This window comes from Ictidomys tridecemlineatus, chromosome 12 (genome assembly GCF_052094955.1).
Source record: "Ictidomys tridecemlineatus isolate mIctTri1 chromosome 12, mIctTri1.hap1, whole genome shotgun sequence".
NCBI lineage: Eukaryota > Metazoa > Chordata > Mammalia > Rodentia > Sciuridae > Ictidomys > Ictidomys tridecemlineatus.
The window spans coordinates 49,983,802-50,009,606 of NC_135488.1; the positions used below are offsets into that span (position 1 = coordinate 49,983,802).

The 25,805-nt window shown below is 35.4% G+C and overlaps 1 protein-coding gene across 1 annotated transcript in view; it reads right to left on the reverse strand.

Annotated features, from left to right (window-relative positions):
• Dnah6 (dynein axonemal heavy chain 6) overlaps positions 1 to 25,805 on the reverse strand; it is a 263,669-nt gene that overhangs the window by 97,422 nt on the left and 140,442 nt on the right. Inside the window, exons 39-46 of the mRNA XM_005335870.5 lie at positions 20,942 to 21,163; positions 19,980 to 20,127; positions 17,177 to 17,334; positions 13,220 to 13,351; positions 8,808 to 8,979; positions 6,442 to 6,588; positions 5,888 to 5,961; positions 4,160 to 4,314 (exon numbers count right to left, since the gene is read on the reverse strand). Coding sequence (XP_005335927.2) covers positions 4,160 to 4,314; positions 5,888 to 5,961; positions 6,442 to 6,588; positions 8,808 to 8,979; positions 13,220 to 13,351; positions 17,177 to 17,334; positions 19,980 to 20,127; positions 20,942 to 21,163 — 1,208 coding nt within the window. The remainder of the gene's footprint in view (positions 1 to 4,159; positions 4,315 to 5,887; positions 5,962 to 6,441; positions 6,589 to 8,807; positions 8,980 to 13,219; positions 13,352 to 17,176; positions 17,335 to 19,979; positions 20,128 to 20,941; positions 21,164 to 25,805) is intronic.

The following is a 25,805-nucleotide window of genomic DNA, read 5'->3' on the forward strand; positions in this document are numbered from 1 at the left end:
GAAGTCTTCTGGTGGAGTTTTTTGGTTCCTTTAAATATAGGATCATGTCATCAGTAAACAGAAATAATTTGACCTCCCTTTTTTCTATTTGTGTTCCTTTAATTTCCTTCTCTTGCCTGATACTCTGGGTAGAGTTTCAAGGAACATGTTGAACAGGAGTGGTGACAGTGGACATACTTGCTTGTTTTTGGAGGAAGAGATTTTTCCCCATTCAGTATGATGTTGGCCTTAGCTTTGTCATTTATAGCCTTTACAGTGTTGAGGTAAGTTCCTTCTATCCCTAGTTTCTCCACTATTTTAAACATGAATGGGTGCTGTACTTTGTCAAATGCTTTTTCCTGAATCTATTGGGATAATCATGTGATTCTTGTCTTTTAACTCTACTTATATGTTGAATTATATTGTGTGATTTCTGTAGGCCAAACCAACCTTGCATCCCTGAGATGAAACCCACTTGATCATGATACACTATATTTTTAATGTGCTTTTTTGTATGCAGTCTGCCAATATTTTGTTAAGAATTTTTAAAAATATTTTTTAGCTGTAGATGGGAATAATACCTTTCTTTTAATTATTTATTTTTATGTGGTGTTGAGGATCAAACCCAGTGCCTCAAACGTGCTACTGCTCTACCATTGAGCTACAATCCCTAGCCCCTTATTAAGAATTTTTGCTACTATGTTCATCAAGGATATTGGTCTGAAGTTTTCTTTCCTTGATATCTTTGTCTGGTTTTGGTATCAGGATGATACTGGCTTCATTGAATGAGTTTGGAAGAGTTTCCTCCTTTTCTATTTTGTGGAATAATTTGAGGAGAATTGGTATTAGTTCTCTGAAAGTTTGGTAGAACTCAGGTGAGAATCTGTCTGGTCCTGGGTTTTTCTTTGTTGGAAAGCTTTTGATGGCTGCTTTAATTTCATTACTTAATATTGATCTGTTTAAGTTTTCCATATCCTTGTGGTTCAATTTGGGCAGGAAATATGTTTCTAGAAATTTGTCAATATCTTCAACATTTCCAGTTTATTAGAATATAAATTTTCAAAATAGTTTCTAATGATCCTCTGGATTTCTGTAGTGTATATTGTGATATTTCATTTTTCATCTATAATTTGTTCATTTGAGTTTTCTCTCTTTGGTTTGGTTAGTTACACTAAAGGTTTATTGATATTGTTTATCATTTCAAGAACCAACTCTTTTTTTCATTGACCCTTTGTATTGTTTTTTTTTTAATTCTGAACTTCATTGATATTAGCTCTGATTTTAATAACTCCCTGTATTTTCCTGATTTTGGTGTTAGTTTGATCTTCTTTTTCTAGGACCTTGAGGTATAATGTTAGATTATTTATTTGGATCTTTCTATTATTTTAAGGTATGAGCTCAGTGCTAAACTTTCCTCTTAGATGTGCTTTCATACTACCCCAGAGGTTTTTATTTATTCTTATTTATCATTATTCTTATTTGTTTGAATTTTTTTATTTCTACTGATTTCTTCTGTTATCCATTTGTCATTCAAAAGTGTATTATCTAATCTCTAGGTGTTAGAGTAGTTTCTGTTTTATATATTGTCCTTTTCACTCCATTATGATCTGATAGGATTCAAGGTATTATCTGTTTTTTTCCCCAATTTTTATTATGATCTATTTGATTTTTAATATTGATAAGGTTTGTTTTATATATGTAGGTGCACCATTGTTTGGGGCATAAATATTTAAAATCATTATATCTTCTTATTGAGTGATTCCCTTAACTAGTATAAAGAAACCTTTTTTGTCTCTTTTGATTAATTTTGGCTTGAAGTCTACTTTGTCTGATATGAGAATATCTTTGTCTGATAAGAGAATAGCTACTTGTTTATGGTACTATTTCCATGCTATATTATTTTTCTCATCCTTTCAACCTTCAGTCTTTGGATATCTTGTCTATAAGGTGAGTGTCTTGCAAACACCATATTGTTGGGTCTTTTTTAAAATCCAATCTGAATAGCTTGTATTTAATAAAGGGATCCATTCTACCAACCTAGTAGTATGGTGACAACTTTGGGAATATGTAATAGGTAGAGATGACCTGGTGCATTTATACTTTGAAAACACAGGAGACTTTTATCCAAGTTACTCTAGGCCAAAACACAAAACCCAAAAATGTCACCAACAAATTTAATGTGCTAATTACTAATTACTTAATAACCAATGCTTATAACATCTATTGCTAACCAGCAGTAGATGTTTAAAACCTCTTACAAGTAGAAATGTATTTTATCAGATTTCTAATTACTGATTTCTAGAAAAAAGAGCAACATGTCTAGGGTGTTTTGGATGTTTCTACAAATGGTTTTTAAATTTCTCCTTATATTATTTCAAATATGGAGTGGTTCTCTTTCACAAAAGTAAGAAAGATGATAGTAAAATAATGAAGCTGGATTTGCCTGTCATCTGGTGTATTCTCTAGGAAGGCTCTCAGACCAGAGTGCTCGTGCTGCTGATGGTATTATTTGCAGACTTTTCCTGCCTGAATGTGGGAATAAAAGTTGTTAGGGGATAGTATATGGGTTTATTGCCAGTTGTATCCTGACAACTCATTGACAATCAAATATATATCCTAATGTAAGCTGTGAAGAATACAAATTCTTAAATAAGATTTAATTAAAGTGTGGAAATGTAGGAGAGGTGGAAGATTTATTAGCTTATGTGTTGTGTGAAAAAAATTCTGGGGACTGAATCGTAAGTCATAATAAGGAGTGTAGTTGACATGGAAAAAAAACCAAAGCCATTAAAATTTTTCTTCAGTAGTAGATCATGGAAAATCCTCTTCTCACTCATTTTTTTTTACCATACGATTTATTTTTATCACTCATATTTTGAATTTCTTATTCCACAGAATATTATATTAAATGTGGGTACTGTCTTTTTAAGTGGAACATTGAAAAATTATAAAATACTTAGTATGTTAAAGGTTAGAAATACTTTCTAATGGGCAATATGAAAGATTAGGATAATTTTGCCTAGAGAAGATAAAGCTAAGAGGAACTTAGAAATAATTTTCAAACATTTTATGGTGCTGTTATGAAAAATAGTGGGCCCATTCTATTGTTTGTTAGCTAGCAGCCTTCGACAATTTACCTAATATTATTCACTGTTGTATACTGTACTGTCAAAAATTTGTTTTCCTTCACTAGTAACCACAAGAGATAATGATAAAATGAAAGTGCTAAGTGCTGGAGTGGCTAAAAGGACCACTGGATGTTTTCTCTGATATGCAGAAGCTAATTCAAAATAAGGGGGGGGGTAGGGGATAAAAAAGGAAAAAAAAGATCTTTCTTTTGTACATATATGAATATACCACAGTGAATCGTACCATCATGTTCATCTACAAGACACTAATTTAAAAAAGAACAATAAGTAAATAGCATAAAGATCAGTAAAGTAGAGGGAAGGGAACAGGGGGTGGGAGGAAAAGGTGAAATACTGGGGACTGAATTAAAACAAATTATAATCCATGCTTTTATAATTATGCCAAAATGAATTCTATTGTCATGTATAACTAAAAAGAACCAATAAAAAAGACCACTGGAACATTCTCTAAGTCTTATTTGCAAAGAAATTATAATAACAAATTAAGGGGAGGTGTTTTGAAAGTTAAATGAGATGCTCCATATCATGGTTTTATATATACACTGAGTACCATTATTATTATTGCTCCATAGGATGAAACTGATACCAGAAGTCATAGGAAATAAAAGTTGGCTTGTACTGGAAGGGTCATTTTTAACATGAAGAATTGTCCAATCTATGATCAGGGTTCTATTTGTTTTGCTACAATCTTGAACCCCTTCTTTCTTTGGGCATGCATGCAATTAACTTTGGTTATTTTTTATATGCATCTGTAAACCACCTCAGGTCCTTTTTGTAGCAAGATAGAACATATATATATATATATATATATATATATATATATAGGAAAAGTGATCACCTCTGGAATTACACAAAAATTTCATGGTATATTTATTTAAAATATCTTCTAGAATATCTTTCTAAATTGCTAATTGCTAAAAGACTTTAGTATATACTTAGCAATTTAAAGAGTTTTATACAACTTAATTTTTATTTTTTTAATGCAAAAGAAATAAAATCAATGCATAATTTGGCACCTGATTGCACTATACCTTGAAACATGTTCTATGGCATCCTGGAAAAACACCAACTTTACTTCTTTGGGGTTTATAAGGTTATAATCATCAAGATAATCCTGTAGAACATTTGCAATTTTCTCCATATCAGGCATATCATCATAAATCCGATCAGCTCTATCTGCTCCAAACTATAAGATGATAGATGGGAGAAAAATCAAGTTGGATCAATTCTGATATGTAAGAGTACAAGACATGCATAATATGGGAAATTCATTTAACTTCTTCAAGTGGTACATTTCAATTTCAATAATCTTTGCAATAAAATAAACACACAAACTTAGAATAGGGATTTAATTTTTCATATAATCCCATGCTCTGGTTCCATACTTTTGCTTTTAGTCTACTGACATTAGAAAAGCTAACTAGTTGAAAATCATGGCAGATTGTTATCGTTATAAACAATCATGTGGCAACTACATGTAGTTTTTACACAGCAGTCATCTAGAGTTATAAAAATTGTTGAGAATAAAAAAACAGATGTAATTACAGGGAACTGAGTCCCTCTTTGAAATTATTGAGACTGTCTTTTCTCTGCTGTAGCAACTTCCCTGGGGACACTTTTGATGTTACTAAAATATATCTAGGCAATGCAAGAGCCTATCTCTTCTTTTTCCTTTGCTTTATTCCCCAAAGATAATGTCATCGCCCAAAACACATAGGAAATACAATCTTTGGAAACAAACCTGGATTTTATTTTTAATGACAAATTTAAAAAGTTGTATTTCACACAAATAGATTATCTTTTTTTTAATCTTTCAGGTGATAACACTCCTGACAGATATCTGGAGGGGTGTTCAGAGTGATGAGGTAATGGACACATAATATAAAGAGCTTGTTCACTGTTGAACCAGTATTAATTGAAGCATGCTATGTATCTAGCTCTACATAGAAAGCTGGGGACTTAGGGAGAACAGTGCCCTCTTGGAGAGACACTGGGAATGTGTTACCTGATCAAGAATCAACTTGGTAAAAGAAAATGGGCTGTCTGTCAAGGAAGGTGGAGTGGTTAGATGGAATATATATTTTAGGAAGGTCCAGTGGCCAAAATCAGGACCAAGTATAAATAATATTTGTACATGGGGGGATAGACTTGAGAAGCTTATAAGGAAATAAAGGAAGTTAATACAAGGGAAATTTTGCTACTAAACAGGTGGCCCTGGAATAATAGGACAATTCTGTTAACTAACCTACCTTCCATCACTGAAAGCATTTAAGTAGGGCTGAACAGCTTCATAGAATTCAATAGGGATTCCAGTTCTGAGACTGATTAAGTTTCCTAAGATTCCAGTTGAGACTAAGCTTCCCTACTTTCCTCCACATCAAATTATCTAATGACTCCCTAATTCAAACTATTAACAAAAGAACATAGGTAGATCAAAGGTCAGCAAACTTTTTCTTTAAAGGGTCACAGATCTTCTGGTTTCTGTGGCTTCTACTGCACTTTGCTCACAATGTATAAAAGGATTCATATAAAGTGTACACAAACAAGCAGCTATGACTGTGTTCTGATAAAACTCTTGTCTTCAGAAATAGGCAGCAGATGGATTTGACTTATGGGGACCATAATTTGTCCACACTTGGCCTAGATATTTGATCTTCATAGATGTAAACTTCTTACAGAACATGAAATTGAATCTGAATTGAAAAATAGTGAATGCTTTATAACCTTCAAATGTATTCAAGACAATACAATATACTTACCTTAATGAAATCTCCAAATATGATGGGCTTAACCAAAAAATATTCCAGGCCTATTGCAATGCCAAAATGTTTGTCTGTTAAAAAGTAAAAACAATTTTTATATAATGAAAACCTTGAATGTAGTATTTTAATAAAAAGATATAATTAAACTGAAAGTCTTAATTAGTGTGAATGTCAACATCAACGTCATGTCACTTTAGTTTGTCTGATCATTTCCCAGATTTAAGATTAAGAATATATAATAACTTTTAAAATAACTTTTGCTAAATAATAAATATTGGATATTTATTAAGAAGCACTTTATAATTATCCTGGCATCTTATCAGACAAATACTGTTTCTCTTACTTTCCTTCCTATACTTAAAAAATCTCTACTGAGTAGCCCTTCCTTAATTTCAATAAAATTATTTTAGAATATTTTCATATGTTTGAGTTATCTAATAATGTTTTCTCATGAGTACCTAAAATTCATAAATCCATTTTAATTTTCATTTATAAAAATCAAATTGCTTTTCTGCTAAAAAAAGAATAGCAAAATAAAGATTTATATTTACTGGCCATTTCTGTTAAAATAACGTAGAAATAGTGTTTATCTTCATTATTAATCAAACGATCATGGAAGACTCTTTGACATTCATGACAAAAGAGTCTAAATATCTGCATTTCTTCTCTTATTGTTCCTGAGTCACACTGGAGGATACCTGTTTTGTAAGAAGAAAAAAAAAAAGAAAATTCTACATTTGTGGAATCTCTAATAATAGTTTAATTAACTAGGAAATCCTGAAGTCCAAATTTACCCAAACATTAGCAGAAATGAATGCTTCCCCAGTGGATACATACATATAATAATGGTGAACTCATTTTCTTGGAAGCAAAACTGGGATATGTTATGTGACAAATTTTTTTTTCCTTTTCCCTATTTCTTTCTTTAACTCAACATGTGGGCAGTGGGCAGTACGCCAAATGAGAAAGGTTATATTTCTTTCTTTTTAAAATTTACTTATTAGTTATTTTTAGTTATACATGTCAGGAGAATTCATTTTGATATAATTATATAAGCATGGAATATATCTTATTCTAGTTAGGATCCCATTCTTGTAGATATACATAATGGTGTGATTCACTGTGTTGTTTTCATATATGTACATAGGATAATTGTGTCAGATTTCCTTTTCCTATTCCTCCTCCCTACCCTCCATTCCCCATTGTCTTATCTACTGGAAAGCATTATGGAGGTTCCTCAAAAACCTTGAAATAGAGCCACCATTTGACTTGGCTATACCATTGGTCGGTATACATCCAAAGCATTTAAAATCAGCTCACTATGTGATGCAGCCACATCAATATTTATAGCAGCTCAATTCACAATAGTTAAGCTATGGAACCAACCTAGGTGCCCTTCAATAGATGAATGGATAAAGAAATTGTGATATATGTATGCAATGGAGTATTACTCAGCCAAGGAAGAATGAATTTATAACATTTGTCAGTAAATTGTTGGATCTGGAGACTATCATGCTAAGTGAAATAAGCCAGTCCTCAAAAGCCAACGTTATCAACCTTATCAAACTTTTATCATGATGTTTATACTGTTTTCAAAACATCAATCCCCTCTTTCTTCCCCAATGTTAAATTCTCACCAAATGCTAATAGCTGCTACTCAAATGACTCTGAGTACACTTAGTTACCACAAAAGCAGTGATATATAGCACTGTCTGGAAATGTTTCTGCATGGAGACTCCTCACACAGGGTTTCTCTCACTGTGCAGATGAGGCAAGGACACAATATACCATGTACACAGTTGCACCAGAGTGTGTACCACACACAACATAGTAAGTACTGTCCACATTGCCTTGCAATACAAGGAATTTCTGGAGATAATAATTCTTTATTTAAATTCTTTGCATCTAAAGTTCGTGTGTGTTTGACATGTATATTTCTTGAAGTGCTTAAAGTTTTAATAATTTTCAGTTAATATTTATAGAAATAAGGGAATTTCTAGGACATTTTAATGAGAATAAGCAGAAAAATATTAAAAATTGGAAATTTCTGGATACTTTGATGTACGATCACTGGAGATAAAATGAGCCCTAAATTTTGAAGCTCAGAAGTTATCTACAAAACAGAAATAGAAAGGCAATGAGGGAGGCCAATATATAAATGACTAGATTAGACAACGTCTGAGGACTAGAAAGCGAGTTTGAAGAAGTTCACCAAAGAAACAAAGCAACATTCTACAATTTTCTGGGGGAAAAAAATGGGTTTGTAAACTCCTGGATAAAACTGCTAATATAGAGGGGAAGATTTTTAGGGGAGGAGGAAGAAAACAAGTTATGTTATCCTAGAGGGAGTAAGTGGGATAGTGAAGTGAGACCATTTTTTGAGGAGTCTTTCTAAAAGGAGAAAATAAATAAAGGGATGATATCAGGGATAAATGGAGCCTAAGGAAAATTAAATTTTTAAGATAAGAAGTATGACAGCAGGGTTTTTTTTGCAATATTGTTAGGAATGACCCAATAGATAAGAAATTTATAAGAGCAAAATCCTGCAAGAGGGGATAAGATTCAGTGTCAGAGGGTGGCACCTGATACGAACAGGGGACAGTTCAGCACAGGGAAGGAAGATGCAGGTTGTCTGAGAGATTTGGAAGATGAGGCAGCTCTAGTCTGATTGTTTCCATTTTTTTTTCAGTAAAAGATCATGAGTTGGGAGTGAGAAATGGGAGAGATATTTGTGGTTTGAAAAAGCTGTAAAGTTTTCAGCCTGGGGTGGGGGTGAAGGGTGACCTGTATGAGGACATGCTATGGGATTTCTAGGTGAGTCACAGACACTTGGGTACACACAATTTTAATAAGAGAGTTTACGCCAAAGAACATGAAGGGAGGGTGCAAATCAGAGAGTGAGGGTTTAATACACTACCTTGCACACATTTGGATAAATCCCTCAAATTAAAGACATAGTGGGACTTTGCTGGTGTTGGCAGGAGATCAATACTCATTCTGTTATAAATCTCAACTGAAGCTTCTACGATGCTTGATGCGGTTTGCTTTACAGCTTGTGGAAAGTCAAGTAGGAAGCCATTTAAGATGGCCTAGAACCAGAAACATGAGAGGGTTACGTTTTTTAAATCAAATATTTATTTTTCAAATTACTCTAGATATGATCCTGTTTTCTAATAATAACTAGAAAACCAAATTCTAACACAAAGACACGTGAATGTCAAAGCTCTTCCATCATTTCAGAATTTGATCCCAAGAAGGGGCTCATTTTTGTCTTCTGTGACTGGGCTGCTTGAGCAACATTCATAAAAATCTTTTTGAATTTACCATGACCCTACTCTCAGGTAATTTAGACTTCTGCTCACTGTGAGTCCAGAGGGTCTTCACTGAAGAAATAAACTCATCTGGAAATGAACTGTCTTCTCTCTCATTTTTATGGGTGAATGACCAGGAAGCCCATAGGTTTCATTTTCATGTGTATTTAAAGTGTGACTTGTATAGACTCCCCTGCCTCTCATTCCTACCTCAGTAAGAGGCCTTGCCCTGGTTCACTCAGATCAGGAGCTTGGAAGTCCATTTTGAAACCTCCCTGATTTTACCTCTGACAATCTTGAATTCATTTCTTGAATCTGTGTCCTTCGGTTTTGTATGACACCACCCCATTGTACCTTTTGCTCTTCCATCTGGACTCCTTTCCTTCTCCTTTCATTCATTGGCCTTTTCACTTCTACTTTCCTCTCTCTTTAATGATACAAATACCATCTTCTGATGTTCACTATCCCCCAACATCCCTATTTTACTCCTCTGTCCCTATTGCTCACTGGCCTTAACAGCCCATACTCCTTCCTCCCTTAGGTTTCCATACTTGCTGTACCTCCCTCCCAATACCCACTCCCACATGGCTCTCTCTTGCAGATGCTTTCTCAACCTTCATATTTTTGGTTCCATGTCATCTCTTCAGAGAGGCATTCCCTGACCACCCAATTTAAAATAAGTTCTCCTTTCAGTCTCTCTGACTTTCTCACACATAAATTGCCACAGTATGAAAGTCTAACTAGTCTCTAACCCACAGTTGCTCAGGAAAGCCATTATAGGTTTTAAATAGATAAATTTTCATCACCATTAATCTTGAAGTTACTCACAAAGCTTTCATAATGCAAATTAATGGTTATGAATTATTTCTTATGATTTCATATTTGAGTCTCATATATGAGATAGTTAAAAATAAACCAAAGTTCAGTGCTTCTTGCTGAATTTAAGTTCCAGTAGTTTAAAAGGACTATCTGTCTTTTTGAGGTATTTCCCTTGTGAATCCCAAATGAGTTTACAATTCTCCACATGGCCAGTGTTTTGAGTAGAAGCATCCCAAACCCAATCTTTAAATTTGATGTTAATATGCAGCTGTGTGTGTAATGGAGAATAGACAAATTGGAATATATGTATATATATACAAATAAAATTTACATTACAAATATGAGAAAAGTTTCAGCCTATCTGTTCTCTATCACACAATTTTTAACATATATATTAGTAACTATATTTATCTGTATATTTCATTCATTTTTTTTATTATGTTTCTCCATGATGGAAGAACTATGAGGACAGACATGATAACTGTTTTGTTCAAAATAATACACTGCTATCTGACACATGATAAGTGCTCAACAAACATTTTTAATGAGTGAACTTCTAGCCACTAAACTGGTATTTCATAAATTAAAAGTAGCAGGTTACTATAGAAGTTATTGAAAACCATAGCTTGGTATTCTACTTGTGGTTTACACGACTTGCTTAACAGTTTTGTAGAGCTCCTATTAAGGATATGCATATAAAATAAAGCCATAGTTCTCACAGTTGGGGAAAGAAGCTTTGGTATGAGGATATTATTAGTATTTTATAGAACTGATCATAGTTTTCAATTACTTGTTATGAATTTGTTTTAAAATGCTTGTTATGGTTTGAATATAAGGTGTCTGCCAAAAGCTTAGGAGACAATGTAGCAATGATCAGAGGTGAAATGATTAGATTACGAGAGCTGTAACAACCAATCAGTGATGGATTAATAATATCACTATGCTGGGTAGTAACTGTAAAGAGGTAGGGTATGGCTAGAGGAAGTAGGTCACTACAGGCATGTCTTTGGGGTTTATATTTTGTCTGGCACCTCACTTTCTCTCTGTTTCTGGGTTGCCAGAAGCTGAGCAACTTTTCCCTTTGTCTATCATTTTCTGCATTACCCCAGGCCCACAGAAATGGAGTCTGCTATCAATGGACTGAAACCTCTGGAATTATGAACCAAAATAAACTTGTCCTCCTCTAAGTTATTCTGGTCAGGTATTTTGGTCATAGTGACGTAAAACTGACTGATATTTCACTGTTAAATCTTTCTAAACTAGAAATGACATTTAATTTAGTGGCAATTTCATCAATTTAACTTGTGTATTGTTTAGTTTGCTCTTATAATATCTAGGGACACTTATTCTAGCATATAAACTTCCAATAAATAGACACTCGAATGTATGTGAATGTGGCTCAAAATCTGTGAAAATCTTGACCTATCATTAGTGATATGGCCCCTGCATATATGCAGCATTCAACAAACTTGCAAAAGAGAATTAAAGAAAGCACTTTAATCTCATTGCTTAAAAATAATAGGCAATTAAAACATTATATATTACATTACAAATTATAAACTTTTATATATAGCATATGTATATACTATTTAGACCCATAGACCTCTTTTATACAGAAATAAATCAATTTTTATTATATATGTTGCTAATAAATTTAACTTATTTATTGTCCTGTTCTTAAGTTCTTGGCTAATCCCAGGTCCTTCTACTGTCATTCAATGACGAAGGATAGGGAGCGATGGCTGTGAACTCTTGGGTCTAACTTAGACAGATTGTGATTAAAGTTTGAGATCCATGGGCCTATAGCAAGTCCCTTTTTTCTACAAGTAAAATATCTTGCTTTGGTAAAGAGGGAAGTATGTGTCCTATCTAAATCCAGTCCCTGCCAGTATTTCCCAGAATCTCTGTTTTACTGCCTTTCTATTTCTACCCACACCAGAATGAGTTTTAATTATAAGACTGTAAGTCACAGGGAGAAGCAGCAGCTTCATCCCAGTCGGTTTTCAGCTGTGATGTTCTTGCTGGATGATGTTTTCATGAGTGGCACATTTGTTTAGATATGGTAATTACAAGTAATAAGTTCCCATCCTTTCATAGTCTACAGATTCTCCAAAAACTTTTACCTATCACTTTGGCATTAGCTTTTAACTTACTGGAATTAATTCAAATATAAAAATTAAATTCAAATTAAAAATAGTTTCCCATGAATGTAAGCTATGTCAGGGTGAATTTAAAAAATCATCTGCATGTTCTAAAGAATATACTTGCTGGCTCTTCTCCCTTTTCTCCTCTAAGACAGCCTCCATTGGAAGAAGAGGCGTATGCTGATAAATGTAGAGGCTCACATAATTCTGGCATCATTGAACAATTACTGACAAAGTCAGTTTCTCCAGACTAGTCACCTAAACTGTCTTATTTGACCTGCATGCCCATTTTACGTTTCCTGCTTCTGTGATTGCATTCACCTAAGTACCATCTGTTCCTGAGATCTCTTCCTCCTTGATAATTCCCATCTTTCTCCAAGACCCAGCTTACAATCTATCTTCTCTAGGCCCTTGGCTTGTTGGTTATGGCACGCTCTAGTCATGCTGCTTTATGTTCTCTCATCATTCTGTTCAATATAATATTTCATATTTATTGAACATTTTTTTGAACACTTGCAGGTTAGGTACCATTATTTTCTCCATTTAAAAGACAAGGAAGTAACCCTATAGGGAAAATAGTACTGGTTTCCACTCATGAATATGGGTTATCGTTAGTAGTGGCAGTGGGAGAAGTGATGAATTCTTAGTGTGTTGAGCTTGACCACCCTAGCATTCTAGGGTGTCATGTGCTGCATTTGATGCAAATGGACTCTTATATACCTGAAGGTAAGGTCTGAGATGTGCATACAAGTGAGGGCTAGCCAGTAGGCAGACCTGCTAACTGTGTAGAGTGCTAAGGGGCAGAAGCCTAAGATACAACCTTCCTTATGGGTAGAAGTCATGTTTGGACAATATTTTGCATTCCTAAAACTTATCTCTGAGGATGTAAACACAGAAGGTAGAGATTCATACATCTTCTAACTATTCTCCAGGTGTCCATAGCTACTAGTTTTCTGCTCAAAAAAAGGTCCCTAGAAATATGGTAGGTCACTTTGTGGGAGCCTAAGGACATGTTTTATTTTTCTCCTCTTGTCTAAGTTTAAATTCATACTCACATAAAAAATATGTTTCAGACTGTGCTCTGAGGGCATCGGGAGGCACAGCATGCTGAAGTGTCGGATGAAACGAGGGGTCACAGGATTGCGACCACCTCCTGGAGGTGCACATGCTGATACGATTGTTACATCCTACAGAGAGAGAAATTCACTTGGGTCACCCAGCCACAGAAAGAGATGAGATATGCCCTTCTCAATGGCAGACAAAGAACCAGAATTTTCTGAGGACCTGCCATGAGCCAGAATTGCATTAAATTTTTGTACACATTAAATGACTTAATCCTCATGGCCACCTCAGGAGGTCACTGTTCTTATTCTCATTTCATGTATGAAAATAAAACCCAAAGTCCTGGATTGTTAAATACGTTTTTAAGATCAAACAAGGAATTGGCAGTAGCAGAGCTGCATTTTGAAAAGGTTATTCGGGATGTCTGCAGACTAGGGAACAGAGTATAAGTATGTGAAGACCAGCAACTGTGCCAATTTAAATCTCCCAATATCCCTTGGGCTTGTCTTTAGATAATGGCCATGGAGATGAAAAGACATAAGTGATTATAGAAATATGTATAATGAATAGCCTATATGTTAGAGGAAAATTCTAGAATTTGGGCTGTGTCTTCCTTCCTCTTGGGTGAATAACTCTATTATACTATCTTAATAACCTATCTTATAAGGATGCTGGGAGGATTAAATGGGAGCCACTGAGAACAGTGCTTGGTATAATTTGCTTTTGGGGGTAAAATGCAAGTCACTCTAGACATGCCCCCTTTCCAGAACAGAAAGGCAGTCAACCTAAGCTGCCTTTCTCCCTCTGAGTCCACACCCCAGGAGACCTGCTGATCTTCCTCCTAGAACCTGCTGGTTGTACACTTCATCATCACATTGAGGACCTGACCCTCATCTCTTCTGCTATTAGTACTATAGTTCCTCTGGTCTTACTTCCTCTCTAGCCCATCCCTTCCCTATATCATTTTTCTCAAGACTCCCTATCATATACAGGACAAATCTATATTCCTCATCATGGGTCCAGAGCCTTCTGGGATATGACCTCTGTATCTCCTGCTGCTTTGGGGCTCACATTTCATACCACTATGATATCCCACATTCCCTGCTTCTGAGATATAAAATTATGCCTTTCTTTGCTCTGACATGCTCTGACTATAAAACCCAACTCCAAGATCTCCTCTTTGGGGAATGCTTCTCTCATCCTCAATCCAAACCTCTGTCTCTCCCATGACTTTTGCCCTGAACTGTAAATATCTGCCCATTTTCCAAAGCTGAATTCTCTTGGGGGTGAGGACTGTCTTACTTGCCTATGAATTTCCTAACTCAACCATGGCAAGAACTCAATATAAATTGAATGAATTGCATTACACATTTAAGAAATACCAAGGCCTTGTTATAGGCTGAATTATGTCTTCTAGCCCCAAATAATATGCTGAAATCCTAATTCTCAGTACCTTAGAATGTGACCATATTTAGATATAGGGTACACAAAGATGATAAAGATAAAATGATGTAATTAGGATGAGCCCTACTCTAAATAATTGGTGTTCTTATAAGAAGAGATTTGAACACAGAGGGAAGTCCATTGTTATCCATAACTCATGTTGGGGTTTAATCCCCATTTTGAGGTATTAAGAGAATGGAAACTTAATACAACTATGGTATTTAGGGTAAGACATTGGGGGATGATGAAGATTAGATAAAATCATCAGGGTGAAACCTTCCCTTTTGAATACTGGTGGCTTTATAAGAACAGGGAGAGAGGCAAGAAGATACACATGTTCTCCGTGTCTTGTTATGTGATGCTTTGCACTGCCCAGTACTCTGAAGCAAGAAGCTATCACAGAGGAAACCACTCAATTAGGGACCCAAATCATAAGCCAAAACTAATTATTTTTATTTATAACTTACTATCAGTGTTATAGTGTTATTAGCAACATAAAATGGCCAAACACTGAAAATTAGTAAGTACCAAGAAGTGAGACTGCTGCCAATAATGAATATCTGAAAATATGCAATCAGCTTTGGGATTGAATAATGAGTAGAGGTAGAAAAGTTGAAGAAGTTGAGTAGAAAAACTCAGAGTTCTGTAAATGGAGCATGATAGGTGATTCTTGTGAGGGCTCAAGAAATGAGGAGACAGGGAAATAGTCTTAGATGAAAATGATGATCCTATCAAAAATCTGAGTAAAAGTCATCATTGCAAAAAATTTGGCTGAACTATGTCTATGTCCCAGAGTTTTATGGCAGGCCAAATTTAAGAATGATGAAAAACTGGTGGAGAATATTTTAAGTAATATATAGAAGGACTATTTAAGGCTGTTTTTAGAGCAATTTAAGGGCAAAAGGAAACAATGGAAAGATCTGAAAATTTGCAGCTAGATCAGGGAAGGAGTAAAGAAAAAAAATCTGAAAAAATGTGGATGAGAAAACATTTTCTAAGATTAGCAGGGATATCAGTTGTTAAGAGATGAGAAAAAGGCCTAGAAAACATCTCAGAAGTCTATAGGGCTGCCTCTCCCATCACAGGCCCAGAAGCTTTCTAGACTTGGTTGAAGTAGGAGCCCGGGGGTACTATTCATGGGCTGCTCAGGGACTCTACAGGATTATGTTCCTTGTTTTCCAGAAAAGCACCTCACAGAGACTGTTGGTTCAAGTAAGCCCAGACACTGCTTAAAACATGGCAGACCTTGGCAGCATTCACGAAGTGCTTATGCACAGAATGAAAGAGTGATGGGGTCATGGCAGCTTCCACCAAGATGTCAAAGAAAGTCAGGGAAGCCAGGCAAAAGTTTGCTGTGAGGGGAGCCACCACAGAGAGTTGCCAGTGGAGCAATGCTTAATGAAGCCATGGGAGTGGAGCCTCAGCTGAGATACCAGGAAGTGAATAGCTACGAGCAGTGTGCAATACCAGCTTAGATAAGCTGTGGCCATCAACTTGCAGCCCAAGAAAGCAACTATGTGGGACAAAACCAGCAAATTGTGTGGCTGGGGCTTCCTGAGGCTTTGCAGCCCCATGGTATACACAGGATGCCAGAATTGAAGCAGTAAGATTTAATGCCAGCCCTGACTAGGTTTCAGACTTGCTTTGGGTTGATTACTCCTTTCTTTCAGAATGGAAATGTATACTGTGTGCCTATTCCGCCTTTGTAGACAACTTTGGTTTTACAGACTCACGGCTGGAAGCAGTTTGCATTGAATCTCAGATGAGAATTTGGGCTTGTGATTAATGCTGGAATGAGTTAAGGTTCTGGGATTTTTGGGTGGAATGAATTATTAGAATGATGTATATAAGAAGGACTTGAGTTTCAGGGGCCAGACAAGAAATGAAATGGTTTGAATATCATCTTTTTCTACCAAAACTCATGTTGGAAGTTTTCCCCCACTATAAGGAATTAAGAGGGCAGAAATTCAATCTAACTATGATGTTTAGATGTGGGCCTTTTGGGAGGTGATTAGAAGCAGATAATGTCAAAGGGTGGAGCCTACATGATTGAATATTTGTGGCTTTATAAGAAGAGGGGGAAGAGAGATCACACACACACATGTATTCCCTATGTCATGCTAAAGCAATGCCCTGCATTGTCCCAGGACTCTGCCATTAAGAAGGCCATCACTAGATATGGCCCCTTACTTCTGAATCAGAGCCATGAGCCAAAATAAACCTCTTCTCTTTAGAACTTACCCAATCTGTGGTATTGTTATAAGCAACAGAAAGCAAATTAATATACCCATGGAAAGACACAGGGGGAAGTTGGCCATCTATTAGTTAAGGATGGAGGTTTCAGAAGAAATTGATCCTGCTGATACCTTGACTTTGGACTTCCAGTCTTCAGAATTATGAGAAAATTATGTGGTTTGTTATGGCCATTATATAAAACTAATGTACCACATATTTCCTTACCATTTAAATTTGAACACATTAAGTAATGATTTAAAACCTAAAGTAACCTGTATATCTTTCCAAAAGAGTTTGTTTCTGTCATAAAATCCACCAAAATCTTGATACTGGCGAAGTAATTCAATGGGAGGCTGAGAGCCATAGCGATCCAGTCTAGGCATATTTAAGTCGTCAACAAAAATTATAACTTGCTTATTTCCTGGTGCCCCTGGGAAAACAAATTCAATTTAGTAATTAATTTTTTTTCTTAGAAAGTACATAACAAAACTACTGTGGTTTGTTCCCACCCAAATTCATGTTGTGGCTTTGTTCCTAATATACTGATAACATGATGTTAATGTTAAGAGGTAATGAAGCCTTTAAGAGGCATCTGAGATCATGAAGGATCTTCCCTCAGGAATGGATTAATGTTTTTATTATATAAATGGGTTTATATTATAGGAAGTTGGCCCTCTTTTCTATCTTCTGCATATGCTTGATTGCTCTTTTGTTTTCTGCCAAGAATTGACCTGAATGAGGCCCTCATCAGAAGCTGAGCAGCTGCCAGCACCACTCTCCTGAACTTCCAAGACTTGGAGCTAAAAAACCTTTCTCTTTATAAATTTGTCAGTCTCAGATATTCTGTTATGATATTGGACTAAAAAAAAGAAAGAAAGCATAGGTATGGCTTTGCACTCAATGAGAGTCATACTGACTTGCAAGTCATACTGAGTTTAATTCTTTTCTCAAGAGTGAGGAGAGACCTAGCAGAGTCCCACTCCAAGGAGACATATCTCCTTCTGTCCCCATACAGGCCCCCTTCAGCGAGATGTAGATCTGGCTCCGAGGCCCACATTGTTATGTCAGGTTGTTCCTCACCCTTACTCTCAGAGCCCATAATACTGGTAGCTCTCCAGTGAGGTCTGGACCATTCTCAAGTCTCAGCACACCAGTGCCCTCACTAATTATGGGGCCAGGGCACGGGTGTGGAAAGCTAAAGGTTCTCTTTCAAAAATGCCATCTCATCACCCTCACATGGAAAACAGTTCAAAATTCAAAAGCATTCGCATTGCATCAAAGGGAAATCAAATCAAAATCTAGGATTGTGGATATACACAATGCCACATTTAAAGAAAACCAAGAAATATACTATCAGAAAAAATAATTAGTGATAGCAGAGAAAAAGTAGCAACTGAAGAATAGGAGGTGACTTCACCTATTCAGTACCCTGTGCTTAAGGCTAAAGGACAAATAGCCATTTCTCTTTGATTGGTATTAATGTTGGATGGTAATTCCAAGGTAACTGAGAATAACTCAGAATTTTACTCTATCCTCTGGTTCCTGAAAGCTGAGAAGCATGAAGCAGGATTTGGAAAGGATGTAAGGGAATCATTTTAAAAAATCTGGATCCCTCATCAGAAAATAGACCAATGTCCTGTGTCTAACTGAGCAGGTAAAAGAAAGCGGTGAGGCAGTAAACAACTCCAGTGTTTGGCATAACAGAGCCTATTAGATGCTGTACACTGTACAAAGCAGCTGGACCTGAGTTCTGACTGGTAACCCACCCAGAAGGGCTGTAGGTTGGGCAGGTGAACTCTAGCAGCAAGAGGCTGGAGGATGAAACTGAGTGAAGGTTGAGACCCTGATTCCCAACCTCAGGGAACCTTTCAAAGGGGAGGCTTAATGCCTAAAATGAGGACAGACCTTATAGGAGTCCCTCATAAGAGCCTACTCCTGAAAGTGCCTCTTAGGCAGGTTGGGCAGTCATTCAGCACCAGCCAGAGAAGCAGGGATCATCCACATGCCCACAGGCCTATTTAACTATGAGTCAGGGAGAAGACACTTGTCCTTTCTTCTTTTCCCATCCCAACATATCAGTTTTTTCTATGTGGAATGGGAGTGGGATAGAAGTAAAGAGTATCCCATTTCTCCCTCTGTCTTCAGTACCTGGAGCCACAACACTGGCTTATGACAGAAGATAAGGTGAACTTTAAATTAGGTTTGGGGATTGAAGTTTTACATTGGCCCAGACTCAAAACATCTGAAGGTGACCAGAAGCTATTTATCTTAAATAATTAATAAGGGTGGGTCAAAGAAATCCCTGCCTTAAAATGCTGACTGATGCAAAAACCCAAATAGTTTCATGTTTATTCCCCACTGAGTTCAGAAACTCAGTGTGCTAGGTAAAATCAGAGTTATTAATTTTAAATAAAGGGAAATCAATTCAAGCATGGGTGGATAGAGTGAGAGCCATGAAGAAGCAAAGACTGAAGATGTTCTGGTTTTAAGGGAATGGTAGAAATAAACGGCTTGCTTATAACAGAAAGATATGTAGATATCTGGTACAGGAAAAATATCACTAATAGAATCACCTTGCTTTGGTTTAAATATGCTTTGTCTCCACCAAAACTCACGTTGAGGCTTGGACTCCAATAGTGTTTAGAAGTACTGAGACCTTTATGAGGGATTAATGTTTTCTTGTGGGAGTGAGTTCTTGCTCTCAAGGGACTTCATTGATCGCCATGAGAGTGGGTTGTAAGTTCTTGTTCACTTTCTTTCTCTCTCATCATGTGACCCCTCTCTCACACATGTGTTTCTGCCACGTGATGCTGTCCACCTTGAGGCCCTCACCAGAAGCTGATGAGGGCATCGTGTTCTTGGACATCTATAACTGTGGGCTAAATAAACCTCTCTCTTCTTTGTAAAGTAACCAATCTCAGGTATTTTAGTGTTGCAACAAAAAATCAAACCAAGGCACATCTTTACAAATAAAGTAAGAAAATATCCAATTGTCCTTTACTATGTGTGGTGTTTATATAATTTATTGGCTTAGTGAGTAGTTTATATAGAACAAATGAAAATGACAGTTCTTACCTAGAATATTTTTTCTTTTTTTTTCCAGTTTTGATTCAATGATCTCTTGTGTCCTTGCAGATGAAGTTTGGGCAGAAAAATTTAGATAAACAGGGACATAGCCAGCAGATTCCTGAATTCTAGTTAGCAATCCTTTGGCAATAACGGTCTTTAGATTTAAAAAATCAGTTTGTTAATCTCACATTCAACATAACATATTTTTCAATAACCTATATCAGTATCCTGTACACTGAGTAAGAAATAATATAAGAGAGAAGTTAAGTCCAGACTGAAATGTTCTCTATTATTTAGTTATACTTATATGAACCAAAAAATATTCTAATCAGCTCTATTTCAGACAAATAATCTTATTTTAGCTGCCTACCCAAAGCCATCTTGGTTATTATCCAAGACAGTTTGACAATGAGAGTTACAGGAAGATTTAAACTTCTTTTGGAAATAATTTAGATGGGAAATAACGAATCACTGCATATGTGGAATCTTCCAAAATAAAGATCAAGCAATCAGAATCCTCCTATTACCTTACTTTAAAAAAAAAACCATGAAAATAATGTTATTGTCATATCAGGTAGAAGTAAACAGGCAAGAGGGAACCAACTGAATTTTATCAATAGTGCTTTGAGCACAAAAATTATTCTGGACAATTCTTACCCAATCAGTGCAGTAGCAGTCCCACGAATACCAACAGATAGAATAATAAAGTCCCTAAACACAAACTCTGGCCTGAAAATCCACTGTGGTTTACATAATATCAGCCCAAGGATTTATTCAGAAACTGGCAAACTTTGAAATAATTCCTAGGATCAGTATAGATTTAGTACAGCTATAGACTTCCTGAATACATAACAAAATTTTAAAAAATTTCCCCTGAGAAATGTGTGCTATTTCTGGTGAGAATAATTCTTAAGTTCACCATGCCTTAATGTTTAGAACAGAACTTTTTTTGATGTTAGGTTTCCTACCTTGCCAACTCCAGTTATTCCAGTAAACAAAACTGAATGTTTGACTGCAAGTAGTTTTTCCATTAGATACCCAAAGCGCACTGTGTCTGTTGTAGGGACAAGCATTTCAAAAAACGGAATATCTCGGCTGTACTTGAAAGTAGGTATAATTCGTTCCCAGGGATCCATCCGTTTAGTGTCAAAGTCCACATGAATGCTCCAAAGATCACCAGAACTCGGAAGCTAAAAGTATAAAATTAAACACCACTTTCAATAGGTAACAGGCAACACAGCAAATTGCAATAGACATATTCTCATAGAAACAAAGGGAAGTCAAAAAACATGAATTTATTTGGATTTCCTTTTTCTTTGTGAAGAGTAAGTGTTTAAGTATCAGAGGTTAATTTTAAAAACAGAATCATGTAATATAATGCATGGAAAATTCAATTTACTGATTATATGAAAATCCCATATCAGAAATACAAAGTATTTTCAATATAATTCAAAATCCAGGGGCTTACTCTGTGCCAAATATTGTGCTTTGTGCTGGAAACATGTGCTGGATGAGACCCAGCTTCTGTCTTCAATGACATGGAAGACATATGCACTTCAGCTAACATCCATGGGGAAATGAGAGGTCTCATGAAGTTGCTACATTTACAAAGGAAGGATGGCTAAGTTCAATTTGTAGAGGAATTATGGTGGTGGCTGAGATGCAAGAAAGCTTTCAGAGTAGTAATGTTACAGCTAAGACTTGAAGAGCAGGCAGGAATGAGATTGGTAAAGAAGGATAGGGATGGGGAGGAAGAGATCAAATTCAGGTTAAAAATATAGAGTATGAAGACTGAAGCCATGGAAAGTATAGTGTATACTGAGAACCATTAAAGCAAAGTGAGAGATAAGAGTGGGAATACAGACAGGAGCTAGATTGCACAAAGCATTATGTATCAAAGAACTCAGTTAAAGATTCTAAGTAGGTGAGTGACATAATCAGATTGTATTTTAGAAGGTTCATTCTGGCAGCTATATGAAGCAATGTTGTTTTAAGCTCATTTAATAGTGACTGACTCTTAGTAAGAAGGTAATTTTACATGGGGATCCTGTACAGACATACAGGCACATCTACAAATGTATAATATTTGCCCCTGCAATGTATAATTCACTCTGTTTTCTATTTCACCCTATTAAAAAAAAACTCTTTTGAGGTGGAACACAACATCTTATGCCAGATTTTAAGAGTTCAGTTTAAAGAGCTCATGTTATAAAGTTATATATGCAAACAGTAATGTATACATTTACCTCTGGATCAAGACATAAAACATGTCCAGCACTTCAATACTGTCTTCCCCTTCCTTATCAATACTAGCCACACCTGCATTCTCCTATGAAGTAATTACTAGTTTATTTGTTCTACTTATCTTTTCATCAGAGTACCACATTCTCTTCATTACTATTGCTTTATTGGTTTAAAATCTTTTTGTTTTTTTTCTTTTTGATAGTGCTAGGGATAGAACTCAAAGTATCGTGCATGTTAGGCAAGCACTCTACCACTGAGCTTCATCCCCAGATCCTTGAGTTCTTAAAATCATGTAGTTTAAGTCCTCCAAGTTTCTGTTCTTTAAGATTATCTTTGTTATTTTAGGGTTTTACATTTTTACACAAATTTTAGAATGAGAATCTGTTTCCATAAAAACCCTATTGGGGTTTTGAGGTTAGAATTACCTTGAATCTTCAGAATATATTTGGGAGAGCTAACCTTAATAGTTATGAATATTTTAACCCACAAATGTAATCTGCATCTCTCTATTTATTTAGATCTTTAAAAGTTTTTCTCAGCAAAGTTTTTAAGTTTTCAGGGAAGTCTTTTACATCTTTAATTGGATTTATCTATTTTTAATATTTTCTTGCTAATGTAAATGGTATTGTTTTAAAATTTCACTTGTTAACTTTCTGTGGACTTTAAATTCAATAGCTTTGCAAAATTAATAATGTTAATAATTTGTGAATTTTTTTTGGATTTTCTACATATTCAATATTGTTTCCTGAATATAATGATAAGTGTACTTCTTTCCTTCCAAAGTTTGTATGTTTTATTTCTTTATCTTGCCCTTCTCACACTGGCTAGAACCTCCAATATAGTGCTGACTAAATGTTGTGATAATGGTTATTTCATTTCCAAAAACTAGTTATGATACTTTCATGGTAAATTAATAGATTGTGACCTATAATTTAAAAGCACGGAGAGGGTGAATTATATATAACTGAACAAAGGTCTAGGAAATAAGAAAGACTATTCTCGAAGACACAGAGAAAAAACTCAGATAAATACAGTTATCTCATAATAGACAAAGATGCCAAAAACATCGATTAGAGAAAAGATAGCCTCTTCAACAAATGGTGCTGGAAAAATAAAAAAGCTCTATGTAGCAAAATGAAATTAAATTCCTATCTCTCACCATGCACAAAACTCAACTCAAAGTGGATCAAGGACCTAGGAATTAGACCAGGACCCTGTGCCTAATTGAAGAAAAAGTAGGCTCAATCTCCATCACATTGTATCTGTCCCTAATTTCCTTAATAAGCCTCCTAAAGTGCAAGAAATAAAATCAAGAATTCAAACTAAAAAGCTTATCCTCAGCAAAAGAAACAATCAATGAGGTGAAGAGAAAGCCTACATTTTAGGAGCAAATTTTTGACACACACATGCCAGAGAGAGCACTAATCTTCAGGATATATAGAGAACTCAAAAAACTTAATACCAAAAACCCAAATAACCCAATCAATAAATGGGCTAAGGAACTTAACAGACACTTCTCAGAAGATATACAATTGATCAACAAATATATGAAAAAATGTTCAACACCTCTAGTAAATGCAAATCAAAACTACTCTGTGATTTCATCTCACTCCAATCAAAATGGCAATTATCAAGAGCAACAATAAGTGTTGGCGAGGATGTGAGGGAAAAGGTACACTCACACATTGCTGTTGCAACCAGCAATGGGGGAAAAGGCACACTCACACACTGCAAATTGGTGAAACCACACAGGAAAGGAGTATGGAGATTCCTTAGAAAACTTGGAACGGAATCACCATTTGACTCAGTTATCCCACTCCTTGGTTTGTACTCAAAGGACTTAAAGTCAGCATATTATAGGAATGCAGCTACATCAATGTTTATAGCAACTCAATTTACAATAGCTAAACTGTGGAACCAACCTAGATGCCCTTCAATATATGAATAGATAAAGAAATCATTGCATATATACATAATGGAATATTACTCAGGATTAAAAGAGAATAAAATTATGGCACTTGCAGGTATATGGGTGAAACAAAATGAAATTAAACTCCTATCTCTCACCATGCACAAAACTTAACTCAAAATGGATCAAAGACCTAGGAATTAAACCAGAGACTCTGCATCTAATAGAAGAAAAAGTAGGCTTTAATTTTCATCATGTAGGATTAGGCCCCAATGTCCTTAATAAGACTCCTATAGTATAAGAATTAAAACCAAGAATCAATAAACGGGATGGAATCAAACTACAAAGTTTCTACTCAGCAAAAGAAACAATCTGAGAGGTGACAGAGAACCTACATCCTGAGGGGCAAATTTTTACCCCTCACACATCAGATAGAGCCTAAACTTTAGAATAAATAAAGAACTCAAAAAGCTAAGCACTAAAAAAAGCAAATAACCCAATCAATAAATGGGCCAAGGACCTGAACAGACTCTTCTCAGAAGAGGATATACAATCAATCAACAAATATATGAAAAATGTTCATCATCTCTAGCAATTAGAGAAGTGCAAATCAAAACCAGTTTATATTAATTATTGACCATCTCATGCAATTTATGGAATACTTTGCTGAAAATACAAGTCTAAAAATTAGTAAAATAAATTTACAAGCTAGAATTTAATATTCATCTATTGTAAAGAGTTTTAATGGACTCCACACCTTAATTTCTTTATAATGAAAAAGGACTTCTAAATTTTTAAAAAATACAAGAAAATGTTATCTATGGTTGAAAAAATAAATTAAAAAATCTTAGGGGCTAGGGATGTGGCTCAAGCGGTGGCACGCTCACCTGGCATGCATGGGGCGCTAGGTTTGATCCTCAGCACCACATAAAAATAAAATAAAGATGTTGTGTCTACCAAAAACTAAAATAAATAAATAAATATTAAAAAATTCTCTCTCTCTCTTAAAAAAATCTTAGTATTTTTTGACACTATTGTGAATGGGATAGTTTTCCTAATTTCTCTTTCAGTGGATTCATCACTGATGTATAGAAATGCATTTGATTTATAGGTGTTGATTTTTATATCCTGATACTTTGCTGAATTCATTTAATAGCTCTAGGAGTTTTCTGGTGAATTTTTTTGGATTTCTAAATTTAGAATCATGTTGTCAGCAAATAGTGATAATTTGAGTTCTTCTTTTCCTATTTGTATTCCTTTAATTTCTTTTGTCTGTTTACTCTGGCTAGAGTTTCCAGGACTATGTTGAATAGAAATTGTGAAAGAGGGCATCCCTGTCTTATTTCAGTTTTTAGAGGGAATGCTTTCAATTTTTTTCCATTTAAAATGATGCTCGGCTTGGTATATTCCTACTCTCCCTGTTTTTTCTGGTGTTTGGAACATGAAGAGGTGCTGTATTTTGTCAAACACTTTTTTTCTACATTTGTTGAGATGATCATATGATTCTTGTATATAAGTCTATTCATATGATAAATTATGTTTATTGATTTTTTTTTATATTGAACCAACCTTGCATCCCTGGGATGAACCCCATTTGATCCTGGTGCATGATCTTTTTAATATGTTTTAATATGTGATTTGCCAGGATTTTATTGGGAATTTTCACATCTATGTTTATC